Source organism: Toxorhynchites rutilus, chromosome 3 (genome assembly GCF_029784135.1).
Source record: "Toxorhynchites rutilus septentrionalis strain SRP chromosome 3, ASM2978413v1, whole genome shotgun sequence".
NCBI classification, from domain to species: domain Eukaryota; kingdom Metazoa; phylum Arthropoda; class Insecta; order Diptera; family Culicidae; genus Toxorhynchites; species Toxorhynchites rutilus.
This window is the reverse complement of record NC_073746.1, coordinates 222,239,975-222,255,909: the sequence shown is the minus strand read 5'-3', so window position 1 is coordinate 222,255,909 and position 15,935 is coordinate 222,239,975. Positions and strand designations below refer to the sequence as shown.

Here is a 15,935-nt window from a genome sequence, read left to right as displayed (position 1 = left end):
TTACGTTGATATGGTTACATTTGATTTCGTCGAAGGTATTTGAAGCAGTATAATAAATAAACAGTTGTCGTTGAAAATTGTAACCTAGTAACCTTTATGCATATGCTTCCGCCAACTGGCTCGGCTAATGTGATTCAAGGAATGCTTTGATCGTGGTACCGCCACTGGCGTATAATTTGCAGCTTTGTTTTTTGTGTTGGTTCATAACGGCAATCAACCGTGCCGGCGAAACTGTAGTCAATGTTTAGTGTTGATTGGATACCATCTATGTAAATAAGTTCAAACTTACGGGATACGTCCGAACGGCAATTCTGACATTACGTTTTTCCTTCCACTTCACTTATCTTGGTTGAACACTATTACATTGTAACGGATAGTCTGTCGAAGCTATCCGTTCAGTGAGGCCGGAAAAGCACTCGCCGTACTTCCTTGAGAGAATACGGGAAATTTTGAGTGCTTTATCCAAACGCTGTTATGACATTACCTTTGTCTGGGTCCCTTCACATTGCTAAATCCCGGGTAACGAGAGGGCTGACTCATTAGCAAAGGTTGGTGCAATTGAAGGCGACATTTATCAGCGTCAAATCGCCTTCAATGAATTTTATTCTTTAGTCCGTAAAAATACCATCGCAAACTGGCAACGTAAGTGGAATGAAGATGAAGTGGGCCGGTGGTTTCACTCGATTATCCCTAAGGTTAGCCTCAAACCATTGTTCAAAAGTCTGGACTTGAGTCGGGACTTTATTCGCACCTTCTCCCGACTTATGTCCAATCACTGTTCGTTAGACGCGTTACTCTTTCGTTTCAATCTGGCCGGTAGCAATCTCTGCATTTGTGGCCGAGGTTACCACGACATCGAACACGTTGTTTGGTCGTGTAAGGTGTATCTTGTTTTCAGATCGAATTGAGAAAACTCCCTTCGGGCTAGAGGAAGACAGCCCAATGTGCCGGTGAGAGATGTGTTGGCTCGGTTAGACCTTGATTACATGTCCCAAATATATGTTTTCCTTAAAGCTATCGATGTTCGTGTGTGATTATCCTTATATCCTTATACCCTGCTTTTCTTCCTTTACGAGTAATTGGTCCCCTTGCTTTAATCAGGAGAACAAGTTGAAATGTAAATTCACAATAGATATACGAATAGATTTAAGAACTGAGTGTGTGTGATTATCAACATTGTAATAATTTCCTTATATCCCATCCTTTTCCTGAAAAATTATGTCACCCTTCTAAACTCGAGTCCACCGCGAGTAATCGGTTTCCCACATTACTAACCATAGATTTAAGAAAATTGTTTGTATATATATATAGTTTTAAAAACATATTTAAGAATTCGGCTCCTTTAAACTTATGTAACTGAGCCTGTAAAAATAAGCGAATTAAAAAAAAACATTGTTCGCTCCACATCAATAGTGGCATAACAGTGGTGCAATGTGTGATTATTTAATTAAATGTGTCACTAATACCATACACACGCCTAGAGGCGAATGATCTGAAAAATTTAAAGCCTTTCAAAAGCAAACAACTCACCAACCATACGTTGGTTGGTTGTTCGTTTTTCATTCGTACTGAAATAATATAATTTGAAACACAGAAAATAGTAATATATACATTTAATTTCGCCGTTTCTAATCGAACGCATCACACTTTATAATCTGAGACCACATAATGTCCTAAAACGTCTTATGTGAGGGGTCATGAGTACGTACATCCCTGATTTGTACGAGGGTCACTATTTATATTTCGGGAATTGGCAACACTGATGTCATGTGAGACCATCTGACGGTTCCAACGTAAAGTTTGACATTTTTGACGATATACGTACTCAGAACATTTTGTCATACGGACGCTATTTGTTTATTTTATATTTAGTTGAAAGTTTGGTCTCGGCAAAAAAATGGAACTGAATCGTGAACATTTTCGTGCGATGATTTTTTACGACTTTCGACGTGGATTATCACAACAAGAGTGCGTCAATCAACTTAATTTGACTTTTGGCGATGAAGCTCCATCAAAAACCACTGTGTATCGCTAGTATAGTGAATTCAATCGTGGTCGTAGTTCGCTGTCCGACGAGTTTCGTGAAGGTTGTCCAAAATCGACTGTAGTGCCAGAAAACATCGATGCTGTGCACGAAATGCTTAAGCAAGATCGTCATGTAACCTATTGTGAGATTGAGGCATCCCTAAGCATTAGTTCCACCAGCAGTTGTGCGAAAATTATGTTCACGTTGGATCCCACATAATTTGACAATCGCTCAAAAAAAAAAGACTCGTGTCGATTGGAATAAATGCTTTGAAAATTGGTTTAAGCGCATGCAAAAGTGTATCGATCATCGTGGCGAGTACTTTGAAAAACAATAAAAATATATTCGCAGCTTAACTATTTGTTTTTGTTCCTATTCCCGAAATATAAATAGTGACCCTCGTACCTAGTAGCTGTTAAAGAAAATTGTACATCCATACAAGAGGGAATTAATCAATCGGTTCCTTGGGTTTCGAGCTTTTCAATGATTATTTCTCATACTCTACAGCGTTTATTGTCACGATGTAAATTTCGGAATTCGTCGCCTCCAATCTCCCAGCACATGTAACATAACACAGAAATCTTTTCTTGTACATATTAAAAATTTTGAAATGAATATAAATAAATAAAATGCAATTCAACACACTTGACACAGACACTTCAAGCTAACCCTTAAATCCAAAGCACAAGCATATAAAAAACTCCGTCTGTCTAAAAATAAATCCACATCCCTCATCTATTGCTAATGTTCTTTCTCCTGTTTCTTGTTTCTTCTCTCCCCAATTGTCAAATTGTGTTGACAAACTGTATATCTAACCAAACAATGCAATGCAAACGAAAACTGTACGACGAATTTGTAACATCGAACGCGCGACCATTTCGAACCCAACAACCCTTCACCCGAAAACTAACTGCGTACTTTGGACTATACGCAGGCATGTGTTGACGTTACGCATCAAACCTTGATTGGCATAAAGTTATTCGACTGGGATCGAACCGGTGATCATGACCCTCTCGGCAGGTTCGAAGACAAACACTAAGTTTCATTTTGTACTAGAACCTTAATTGTACATCTTCTATTGACCTACTTCTTTGATCAATTCACTTCACGCCTTTTTACGACTACTACTACTCTATGACTTTAATTCTCAGAAGAATGCCAGATCGACAAAATAAGTGTTTCATTTTGGCTTGTGGTTCACTTTTCAATTGCTTGTTTGTACGTTCTGTTCGATTTGTGCTTACTTGTTCTATTTTTTCGCATTTCACTGTGTGTGTTTCAATCATTATTTTTTGTGAATGTCTATTATATAGAAGAGATGATTGTCGAATTCTAGGTGTTTTTTTTGTTGATTTGTGTAAAATATATGTTTCTGCTTCGATGTATTTAGACTAGATATAAGATTTTGGGTCCTTGAATAAGTTATCGCTGTTTTTTGTATGAAAATAAATGCATTTAGACAATATATTCATAAAAATACGTAATGAATCTACATCTGCTAGTGTTAAATTTTCCAATCTTTCTGGCAGCATTCAAATGAAAAGACGGACAATCGATACGTTGTCTCAGACCCGGTTATTCGAATAAGCGTTTTCCGTTTAATCGTTTTCAAGTGAGGTTTTATCGATCTGGCAACATGTGATTATGCATTGCCATGTTGCGAAATCGTTTCAATATCGTATCTTCGCGATTGTTTTGGATACAATATTAAATTGCAGCAATGGTGGTCAGAACAGCGCTTGAATAGTTTACAATAAACTACACCCAGATTTTCTCATAATTCAGTCTGTTCATATGTGAAAAGACACTTTCAATAATTCAAAACATTTTCGAATGTTCACTACGCGTTTCTCTCAATATAATGAAAAATGTTTGTTTTCCTATAGGCACATACACTGACGCGTTGCATCTTTAGCGTTGTTGTACTGGACATCTTTGTTTTTAAGAGTAAAATAACTGAAGCGTATGGCATAAATGGGAATTACAGATTCATTTGTTGAATAATGAATTGTTGACAACTGTCAACGATCCGCGATGACGCGACGCAAGACGCTACATTCTAAGTCCTACTTTGATTGTTCTGAGTGTTCAGCAAGTGTTTAATATGAGTTTCCACAGAAAATTGGCACAATTCCCCAAACTTTCTTGGGGTCCTAAAATGTTTTATATTCAACGTTAGATTGAATATTTCAACAAGTATTATGTGCAATTCAGTTGCCGTTGTTTTCCATCAAATTGGTACAGTATGACAACCTGAAGTTTAACCAATTTCTTCTTATGAATGCATAACCATCATAAATCATAGGTGCTGGTAATATATTCTGTTAGAAAATAGCGAAAAGTCATTCTAGGATCTAAAAGTACAATTTAAGTTCATTCGGCACGTTTTTTTCACACTCTTTTTCCAATCCTAAATCCTTTAGAGCTACGGTTGAGATTAGCAGTGTAACCAGGAACGGCGAAATTGATACAGTAAGTACTTCAAAAGAATAATTGCTCCGAGTGCTAAGCGATCTTATTCTTGCAGTGGCTTACTCTTGAACAAGCCAAGCATGGCTTGGTCCATGTGCGACTCACCTGGTTCACCCTAAGTGCTGACAAAAACGATCTGAAGGCAGCTCTGCACGAAACACAACTACTACGCGTAACTTCGATGAGCACTGCCTTGCTAACGGTATTTATAGATTCGGCCAAAAACTTACCTGTGAGTAAAACATTATTCTTTCTACCGAAAAATAAGATACTAAGGTACATTTGGATTTTGAAATTTTCTCTCTTCCAGCAAGCGCGCCAACAAAGTCAACCCGATCCGTATCTTATCTTGAGCGTGGGTAAGAAAACGGAACAAACCACCGTCCAAATGCGAACCGATGCCCCGGTATGGGAGCAAGGATTCTCTTTTCTGGTTGGCAATCCAGATAACGATACACTCCAGCTGAAAGTGGTTGATCAGAAAACAGGAAGCACTATTGGCTCGTTGATATATATACTGAGCGCCCTGATGGAGAAACAAAAACTCGAATTGATGTCACAGCCGTTCACACTGCAAAAGTCAGGCCCTGACACCAAAATCATTATGTCATTGTCCCTGCGTATTCTGAGGCGTTCTCAAGATACGGCGGATGATGTTGTTTCCAAGGCAGGATCTCCTTCAGAAGGATACGGTGGAGATAGCGCTCTGTCCAGAAGTAGTTCAATAAGAACGGCACCGATTGCTGCAAATGACTCGACAGTTTCTGAACCGATTGCGGGTTCCATAAGGAAGCAGGAGTCACGCAAGTCTGCCTCGTTTGGAATTGTTGATCAAATGTCCATCCACGAGGAACCAGTTTTCGTATCCACATTGAACACAGTCGTTATGGCTACACCTCCAAGGAGCCCTAATTTGAGCGAAGATGGAATGGAATTGCTGCGTCGTAGTCCTAGCACAACCTCCTCTGCTGGTTCTGCAGGACTTGGGCGTATCCAGTTAACCATTGCGTTCAGCGTTCAACGCCAACGGTTGTTGATCATAATACATCAGATAAATAATATACCATTGAAGGATCCAACAAACATCCCGGATCCATATGTGAAACTGTATTTACTTCCTGGACGTTCGAAAGAATCCAAACGAAAGACAAATGTTGTTAAAGACAATTGTGATCCTGTTTTCGATGCGACTTTTGAATACATCATCTCTAATGCAGAACTGGTCAACTCGGAACTTGAAGTAACAGTCTGTACACAGAAGGGATTTTTCGGAAGTCCGGTCATTGGAATGGTAATTTATTATTTTTTTCTTATTCATATGCAGGATTATTTACTGGGATTTTTTTTCCAGCAAAAAATTATCTTGCATGATCCGGAAATTTCTACAGCGCACGGCGTAAAAGCCTGGTATGATCTTCTGCCCGAATCTAAGTTTGAATAAGTATAATTCTGATGAATGTGTATATAATTATAGTTTATATAGTATATTTGAGTGTTTGGAGAAATTCTGAATTAATGTAAAAGGATTAGAAAATTATTCTACAAGGCATTCTACTAAGCATTCTGGTCATTAAATTCTTCATATTAAAGTTCACATTTTCCAGAGCATTTATCTAAAAAATTAGAAAACATCACAAAAAGCACTTCCAATAAGAGTTTTGATATGATATTGTGCACTTCATGTCTCGAATAAAAACAACGAGAGAAAATTGCTTCACTTGTCTCCAGAACGTGTCAATTAAGTAGAACGACTCTCCACACAATGTAAGCTATACCAGCACAATCAGTAGATGCCTCAGACATTTTTCTATCTTTTATGTCCAATCTGACATAAATTTACAAAACACAAAACCTATACAATTTTGAGCATATAGTAACACAGAGCTTATTCAAATTACGATGCATACTCAAAGCTTTATGCCATGATCAGATTGGTTCCCGGAATAAATCGCCACAGAAAACGACTGCAACAGAAACCACCGCTTATAAAATGTGTAGTAGGCTATAAATATTGTGGCGCGGTATTGTATTTCAAAACAAGAATTAACCGGGCAAACGTATCGCCCCAGGCAAACGTAACGCCCCGGGCAGACGTATACCGTCCGACGCTCGCTAGAGCTCGGTCGGACATTGCTAAAGGATCGTATCCTATGTTTCAAACTAACCGGGCAATCAGTGGATCCCAGGTTTGCGTGCGAGACACCGCCGCTTCCGACGGCGGGTCGGCGGTGGACTCGGATTGCGTCATCTTGGCGGCATGGGCCGCCTCGATTCCTTATCCTCGCCAAATGGGGACTTCGTCCCCATTACATTGTCCTCAGAATAAATTTCGAAAAACGAGAACAAGAGAATAAATTTATAATAGAAATGTGAGGCACATGATGTTTTTCCCGCGCCAAATATTTCTAGCCTACTACACTTTTTCTAAGCGGTTGTTTCTGTTGCAGTTGTTTACTGTGGCGATTTATTCCGGTCACCGATCAGATTATATTCGTAGGAATAATGTTAAGACAGTTTTAAGGAAAACGTCACAAGTAATTATCGAACAAATGTGAACGAATGATTATGAATCTGTTCTCGAAAGATCGTTTTAATGTTTTAATTATATTAAAAGCTTTCATAGCCATTAATAAACAAAAGCATGGAAAATATTTAAATGTCTTAAAATTCTAAAATCTGAAAATCCGTGGGATAAAACAACTATTTCCACTTTGCACTTGAAATACTCTTCGTCCCAACAAATAACGGGTGACAGCTAAAATTTGGGATTTTTTTCGAGGTCCCATGCTCAACAACAAACGAGCTCAGAGAGAAATGGGAGTGTGTATGTGTTAGCTCTATCTCCCTCCCTTCTTTTTGCTAGTATTTTTTGTTTTGTTCATACTCGCACTTGCTCAAAATGCCGTTCTACGAACTGCATAAAAATCTCGGCGAAAAGCACAACATTTAACGAACAGTCGTGAACGACTCCTTACCATACCCTAAGATCCCAAACAACTACTCGCAAGCAAGGTAGTGGAACATCACCCAAAATTATGGACGCAAAAGGACTTCGTTCTCTTTCTCGTGTCTTCAACAACAAGGATTTACTGAGTCAACGGAATGCCGCAAAAAAGTTCAACTTTTCTCACCAGTACATCTGCAAAACATTGAAAAGAGTCAGAATAAAGTGTGGGAAGAAGATGAGAGTCCCGGAAATACACTAACAAACAGATTTCGACGCTGAAATCCCAATGCCGCTGGTTGATAAAAAAATATCCGAAACATCCAAAAACATTTTTTTAAAAAATATTTCCTCATTTTGTAACTGTTAGTTCCAGTGATCAACGTTTTTCTAATGAAAATCTCAACGAAAGTTCCTAGGGACCGACACGGGGCTCAGCGTGTGAAGCTCAGTATCCTGGATTCTGCAAACCTCTTCTTCAATCTGCTGGTAGGCATGATACCAAGTGTTCTGAGTTCCTGAAGAAAATCCAACTAAACATTCCACACACAGAGCATCCCAACAATCAATGGAAGCATGTATGAGAGTTGCTTGTTCCCCCTTCAATGGAAGCATGCCTGAGAGCTTTCTATGAATTTAGTGTCGCATATGACATCGGTATTTGCTAAAGTATTTTCGAAGCTAGAATCGGTAGTAATGTTATGAGGGCTAGTCAAGCCAAACGTTTCGGATCACGATTTGGCCCAAAAGTTTGGTACCGTCCGCAGTAAAGTTCGAAGAATTCATCCCCGGGATGGTTTGAACTTCTACCGAGTCAGCAACCAAACCGATCCTTCAAACAGAATTCTGTGGCTTAAGAGTGCTGTCATAGAAGATGAAAAGGCCGTAAATCCTAGCTCAATCACTGTCATCATTGGCTCAGCGCGTTTAGACCATGATCTCATGACCGTTTTTAACCTATCTATACTCGCGCATAGGTCTGACAGACCGAGAATCAATGAGGTGGCTGAAATTTGAATGAAGTTAAAGAAAACATAGTTTTTTCATTCAATTATATCTTTTTCTTTGAATAAATACCATTAACGTCTAAAAATACACAATATCAATATTACAGAGACGCGCATAGTCTGTGAGTACACGAATTGCGATTTTTCGCGCGAGTATAGGAGTGTTAACTTGTTAACATACACAAATCGTGCTGAACTGAAGACATGAATGTCCAAGTGCTGATGTTAGTGGACGTAGAACCCGAGAATTCTATGCAAAGCGACCGGGTATGCCGTGTTTGCCTACAACATGGGCGAAGAAAGAGATGCCGTCATCAGTCAGTGGAACTGTAAAAGATCTTCGGCGGTACCAGAGATGTCCTGGGCAATAACGCGTTTCTAATTGTTGCGGTGATATATTTGGAGAGTATTTAGAGGACATCAACTTGTCGTAATACTCAATACCAAACGAACACCAATCAAAGGCCAGGTACGCACTAGGACAACTAAAATAGAATCTCAAAACCGAGTCTATGGCAGACAATCGACTTCAGAATTGAATTGCAGTGTTCACTCCTCTATTATGTTTTCTACCAGTTGGTGTGGTTTATGAGTGTAATAAAAAAGAAATATATATATATAGGCCAAATTAGAAGTACCTTTATCGACATGTTCGAAATGGTTGCTATAATGCCATGCCTATGTCTATAAATATACGCTCAATTATCGTCAGGAACTAATTTTGCTCAAATTACATTATTTTATACCTCTCAAAAATCTCGAAAACGTAGCTCGGTTTCGGATCATCTTTTTCGGCCTCTTAAGACCACTTTTTTCAAATAATGTGCCGTATGCTGAAGGTAACAGGTCGGTTTAAAGTTAAATAGTGCGTTTTGATAATCAATCATAAGCAATCGAACAGCACATTGAACTCAAGTTACATACCGGTAAAAAAATCATTTTTGCTTTTTTAAGCTCTCGAAACATATGAAATGACGTGACATTTCAGAGAGGGTTAACCAAACGTTGGGTTCCAATGTGAAATTTAGTGGAAAGGCCAACCGTCGGTTTGGACCTTACCAATATTGTAAAAAAAGTAAAATAATTCTCTGGCCTGTTGAGAAATCTACAGTCCATGTACACAAATTTATATGCGGAAAGCAAGTGCTAGGTTTAACTGTCCATGTAAAGCATGCTACCTTAAAAGCTTATTTTTTTTAGTCGTGACACCAACCGAAACAAATAGATTAGGGTTGTGTTTGTTTGCCAGAGTAACCATCGTGTGTCTCGTCGTAGCAGCGAAAGAGGGATAGTCTTCGCGAAGAGCTAGGGTGGTATTTCGCATTTCGAAACGAGTAACTCGGTTCGAGAAAATTCAAACTCAAGTCGAATTGAATTTGGTATTATGTATCTTCATCGAGTTAATACTTTCAGTGTACTAGCTTTCGAGCAAAATTTGTCTCGAAGAGAAACGTCAATTTTTTGGGTTTGTAAACAAAGTTAATACTTTCAGTGTACTAGCTTTCGAACAAAATTTGTCTCGAAGAGAAACTTCAATTTTTTGGGTTTGTAAACAAAGCAAAGTTCACGGCTATTGCAAAAAAATGCCGGGTACCGAAAAAAAGATTCAATTCGATATTATATTATAATTGATCAGAAAGAAAAGATTTCGAAATGTTTTTTGACGACAACGATAGCGAAGAAGAGAATACGCTTATTACACAGAACCGGGAGCCCTCTATCACTAAGTAAAAATTAGTAAGTTTGTCTTATTTACGTTTTCGATATATTTTGGGTATTTCAGGATAGGCTTGCTCGAAAAAAAAATTGAAAAAAATTCAAGAGGTTGTATCCGAGACACGACCGCTTAGGACGTAATCCTTTTTTTTTGGAATTTGTTGGTTTATCATTTGGGATATTATTTGCGAATACGTCGAAATTTCATAAATAACTCTTTAGTAATAAGATCCGGGGACCCTGAAAAAGGTTTAATGGCTTGCGTGGTTTCGTAGAATCATTTCGAGAAGCAACGATTCTTTCTTGCCTTTGCCAGAACAATACACTAATTGGTCATATGTCGCAATTCGTTTCTTTATATTAATGCACGCATTACACTGAGTATTTAACGAGAGGTATCTTCCGTGCATCGCCATCCAACAAGCATGAAACACGCGTCTAACAGATGCACACAGTTGCAGTGATAAAAAGGAACATCGCGAGAATGACAGCTCGAGGAGAAACATAAAACACAAAATGAGCAGAATGAGCAACCTTTGTTGTTTCGGGCACAGAAAGATTCTGAGAATTTTCCCCAGATGAGATACAATACTTATACGCTAGCGACAGCTGACAAGGGTGGAGTTTACTTCGCAAATATTCTCTTTTCGCTATCCTCCTTCGTTGTTTCTATTCTAGCAGCTGCATAAGTTGCCCGTTATTGACAGCTCTGTTCGGGAAAGCATACAAATGGACAGAACAAATGTATGAGAAAATAGGAATTTTTCCAATTTTCATCAATTTCAACCACATACATATCAAAGTTATCTCTCATTCGCTATCCAACTCTTGATGAGTAAAGTTCAGTGTCGGTATTGTGCGTTGCCACTTTTGCTATTGTGCTATTGGTATAGTGTACGAGTGAAGGTCATTGCTGTCCGCTTTCGAATTGACCTTTTATGAAGTGGAACAAAGGAAGCAGCGCTCTTGCAGCTTGCAGCCCTTGGCGGCTGTTGAACATCGGCATAACGGGATCGCCATCGTGTGGCTGTCGTTAACGGGAATTATCATCACGTGACCGTGTGAGCTATTCTTGCGCTATTGTGTTGTCTCCATAGCGCGTAGCCTTTGTCTCTCCCTGATTAGGACAGTAGGCGGCTTTATCGAAACAACTTATATATTAAGGTACACATATTTATTATTAATATTATTATTCAACTCATTTGTTCATTGTTTAATATTATTATCATAATTTTTTTTTGTTTTGTTATTTTTTTTTCTCGAGATTATTGTTAAAATCAATAATATATTAGAAATAAGACACAAATTTTTGTTAAATGGAGGATAGTGGAGGATCTCCAGAGATGGAGATCTCTGATAATGAATCCCATACAAGATCGGGGAAAAAACATAAACGAGTCCCTCATAAAGAAGGTAATTCTTCTGGGGACGAATCCGCTCATCCTTCCAAGCCCCTCTCTAAAAAATTTGCAAGCTTCCCTTCTCAACCCACTGTTACTTCCACTCCCTCTCTCCCATCATCGATTTCGCTTCCCCCTTCTGATGATACCGATCCAACCCAATCCTCGTCCTCGTCTTCTCCCTCTGTTGTCTCCGCTCCACGTGTCAGAGTTTATCCAGAAGATGCACCTGGAACTGGCCCATGGGTTCTTTTCCTCCGGCCAAAACCAAAAGGAAAAAGCCTTAACGTGATTCAGATCATGAAAGATCTGGCCAGATACTCTTCTGTATCTGAAATTCGTAGGGTTAGACCGAACAAATTGCGAGTTGTCGTGAATGAGCGGAAACACGCAAACGAGATTGTTGCTGACCAACACTTCACTCTCTAATATCGAACATTTATACCCTCCCATAAAGTAGAAATAACTGAAACGGGTCTGACGAACGAACAAATAAAAAAAGATGGAAAAGGCAAGTTCAAGAAGCTCCCCTCAATGGAAGTAAAGATCTTGGACTGTCGCCAACTCGGGAAAACCTAAATTTACGCCGTCAGCGTCGTTTCGAGTCACCTTTGCTGGTGCCGCCCTCCCTGACTACGTTATGGTGGACAAATTGAGACTACCTGTGCGACTCTTCGTGCCAAAGCCCATGACTTGCAACAAATGCAAGTCAGTTGGTCACACTTCGGATTATTGTGCCAACAAGGAGCGCTGTGCCACTTGCGGAGAGCAACATGAGGGGAAATCCTGCAGTGCGACTGAGCATAAATGTCCATATTGCGGGGGATCTCCACACGAGCTCTCAGTTTGTGAAACTTACAAGAGTCGCTGGGAGAAACAGAAGCGCTCTTTAAAGGAACGCTCGAAGCGCACATTTGCGGAAATTTTAAAGGGCGCTCCGCCACTGACCCAACAACAAGAACAACCAATCTCAACACACAATACCTTTTCCACGTTGCCAGTTGATGAAATGGAAGCGGACACAGCTAGCGGGGGCACACCGTTTATTTTCAAAGGGAATCCCCGGCGCAAAAATGTGATCACTCCCAAAGTTCAAGAACAAGTCCCCCCGGTGACACCCCCAGTTAGCTTGCCTAAAAAATCGAGTGCAGCGGATAAGCAAAATCAGGTTCCTCCTGGCTTCCGTTTCCGACTCCATCAGAACCATTGTCATCTCAATGCTTCCAGTATTAAAGACAATTTTGCAACAATTGATGCAAACATGGCCCCTCCTTGCAATGATTATCTCTCTTGATGTCTAATTCAAATAGAGAGGTCGGAGATATCACTGTTTTACAGTGGAATTGTCGTAGTCTTATCCCTAAATTGGATACATTCAAATTTTTAACTCATAACTTCAATTGAGATTTTTTTGCTCTGTCCGAAACTTGGCTTTCTTCGCGAGATGGTATCTCTTTCCTTTTTTTTCTCTTTTTTTTTTAATGTTATACGCTTGGACCGTGATGATAGATACGGAGGGGTGCTATTGGGGATCAATAAGTGCCACTCATTTTTTAGAATTGACCTTCCACCTATTGGAGGGATCGAAGCTGTTGCTTGTCATGCAAACATCAGAGGCAAAGACCTCTGTATTGTCAGCTTGTATTGGCCTCCGAGAGCTGCGGTTAGCCGCAAACAACTTGATGACATGTGCTTACTCCTTCCTGAGCCACGATTGATCTTGGGAGACTTCAACTCTCACGGAACTGCCTGGGGGGAACAGTACGACGACAATCGTTCATTGTTGTTAAATGACCTTTGTAACAGCTTCAATATGACCGTTTTGAACACTGGGGAAACAACACGTGTACCTAAACCTCCTGCTAACCCAAGTGCTCTTGACCTCTCGCTTTGCTCGAATTCACTATCGTTAGATTGCAAGTGGAATGTAATCCAGAACCCCAACGGTAGTGATCACTTGCCAATCAAAATTTCCATCACCATTGGGTCGAATTCTTCTGAATCTATAAACATGGCATATGACCTCACAAGACACATTGACTGGAAAAAATATGCGGACGCGATTGCTCTAGCCATCAATTCCAGAGATGGTTTACCTCCATTGGAGGAGTATAACTTCCTTTCTCGTTTGATCTACGACAGCGCGGTTCGCGCTCAAACGAAACCCATCCCAGGTTCCACTATTCGTCGAAGGCCTCCCAATCTATGGTGGGATAGCCAGTGTTCCAAGCTTTATGTAGAAAAATCGAATGCATTTAAAGCTTTTCGGAAACGTGGAACCCCTGAAAATTTTCAAACGTATTTAGCCCTTGAAGATCAATTTAAAAACTTAATCAAAGGGAAAAAACGTGCTTATTGGCGAAATTTCGTGGGAGGTTTGTCACGAGAAACGTCAATGAAAAAATTATGGAAAGTGGGTCGAAACATGAGAAATCGCTCTTCAACGAATGAAAGCGAAGAATATTCACATCGATGGATTTTTAATTTAGCACGGAAGGTTTGTCCTGCTTCCGCTCCTGTGCAAAAAATTGTTCGAGATATACCACAAGGTAGGTGCGATCTTGATTCCGAGTTTTCGATGGTAGAATTCTCTCTTGCTCTGCTTTCATGTAACAATTCTGCTCCGGGATCGGATAGAATTAAGTTCAACTTGCTGAAAAACCACCCTGATGTGGCGAAACATCGCTTGTTGAATTTATTCAATCGGTTTCTGGAGCATAATATTGTTCCAGATGATGAGACAAGTGTGCTCCCGTGGCCGAGTGGTTAGCGTCAAACCTAGCATGCCGGGGGTTCGGGTTCGATTCCCGTTCTGGTCGGGGAAATTTTTCTTCAAAGAAATTTCCTCTGACTTGCACTGTGGTCACGCGTATTCTAGAGCTTGCCACTCAGAATGCATTCAAGGCGTGTTATTTGGCATAGAAATCTCAACTGAGTACTAATGAAAATGACGCAAGTAATATTACGTTGAGACGGCGGAGTTCCTCTAGGAACGTTAGTGCCATATAAGAAGAAGAAGATGATGAGACAAGTACGAGTTATAGCTATTCAAAAACCCGGAAAACCCGCGTCCGACTTCAATTCGCCCAATAGCAATGCTGTCTTGTATACGGAAATTGTTGGAGAAAATGATCTTGTTTCGCCTTGATCGATGGGTTGAAACGAATGGCCTACTCTCATATACACAATATGGGTTCCGCAGGGACAAGGGGACGAATGATTGTCTTGCGTTGCTTTCTTCAGAAATTCAAATAGCTTACGCTGAAAAAAAATGGCTTCAGTGTTCTTGGACATAAAGGGGGCCTTCGATTCTGTTTCAATAGAGGTTTTGTCGGACAAATTACACTCTCGGGGTCTGCCGCCTCTATTGAATAATATGTTATATAACTTGCTTTGTGAGAAACATTTGAACTTTTCTCACGGAAATTCGGCAGTAAGTCGGGTCTCTTACATGGGCCTCCCCCAGGGCTCATGTTTAAGCCCCCTTTTGTACATCTTCTATGTAAGCGACATCGACAATTGCCTTACACAAAATTGCAGCCTAAGACAACTTGCAGATGATGGAGTGGTGTCTGTCGTAGGATCAAACGAATCCGACCTGCAAGGACCCTTACAAGATACTTTGAACAATTTTTCAACCTGGGCCATTGGGCTAGGGATCGAATTCTCCACGGAGAAAACAGAGATGGTGGTTTTTTCTAGGAAGCATAGACCAGCAAAACCAAAGCTTCAACTTTTGGGTAAACCGATCACTCATGCTATGTCATTCAAGTATCTTGGGGTCTGGTTCGACTCCAAATGTACTTGGGGGCCCATATTAGGTATCTGAGTAAAAAATGCCAACAAAGAATAAACTTTCTCCGTACAATTACCGGCACCTTGTGGGGAGCCCATCCCGAAGATCTTATAATGTTGTATCGAACAACTATTCTCTCAGTGATGGAGTATGGCAGTTTCTGTTTTCAATCAGCTGCCAAAACACACCTCATTAAACTCGAGCGAATTCAGTATCTTTGTCTCCGTATCGCGTTAGGATGTATGCCCTCAACGCATATCATGAGTCTCGAGGTTTTGGCAGGCCTACTCCCACTAAAAGATCGCTTCAATTTATTATCTCTTCGGTTCTTCATCCGGTGTAAGATCATGAACCCATTGGTGATCGGAAATTTTGAGCAGCTGATCGAGCTAAATTTTCACTACGGATTCATGAGTTCATATCATGAATTCATCTCCATGCAGCTTGATCCTTCTTCGTATATTCCCAACCGTGTTTGTTTCCCTGACTACATCAATTCCTCTGTGCATTTTGATCTGTCCATGAAGCAAGATAGCCATGGATATTCAGATTACCAACGATCGAGGATCGCTCC

At 40.1% G+C, this 15,935-nt stretch overlaps 1 protein-coding gene across 9 annotated transcripts in view; it reads left to right on the top strand.

Moving 5' to 3' along the window:
- Window positions 1-7,149, top strand: part of LOC129776302 (extended synaptotagmin-2) — a 41,140-nt gene extending 33,991 nt beyond the window's left edge. For 8 of the 9 annotated variants that reach the window (XM_055781870.1, XM_055781865.1, XM_055781864.1 and 5 more), the window contains 4 exons: window positions 4,450-4,498; window positions 4,554-4,730; window positions 4,809-5,789; window positions 5,850-7,149. In XM_055781870.1, the coding sequence (XP_055637845.1) occupies window positions 4,450-4,498; window positions 4,554-4,730; window positions 4,809-5,789; window positions 5,850-5,939 (1,297 nt within the window). In that variant the 3' untranslated portion in view covers window positions 5,940-7,149. Of the gene's footprint in view, window positions 1-2,960; window positions 3,047-4,449; window positions 4,499-4,553; window positions 4,731-4,808; window positions 5,790-5,849 lie in introns of all 9 variants that reach the window. The other variant, XM_055781869.1, reaches the window with a different exon arrangement.
- The last annotated feature ends 8,786 nt before the right edge of the window (window positions 7,150-15,935 follow it).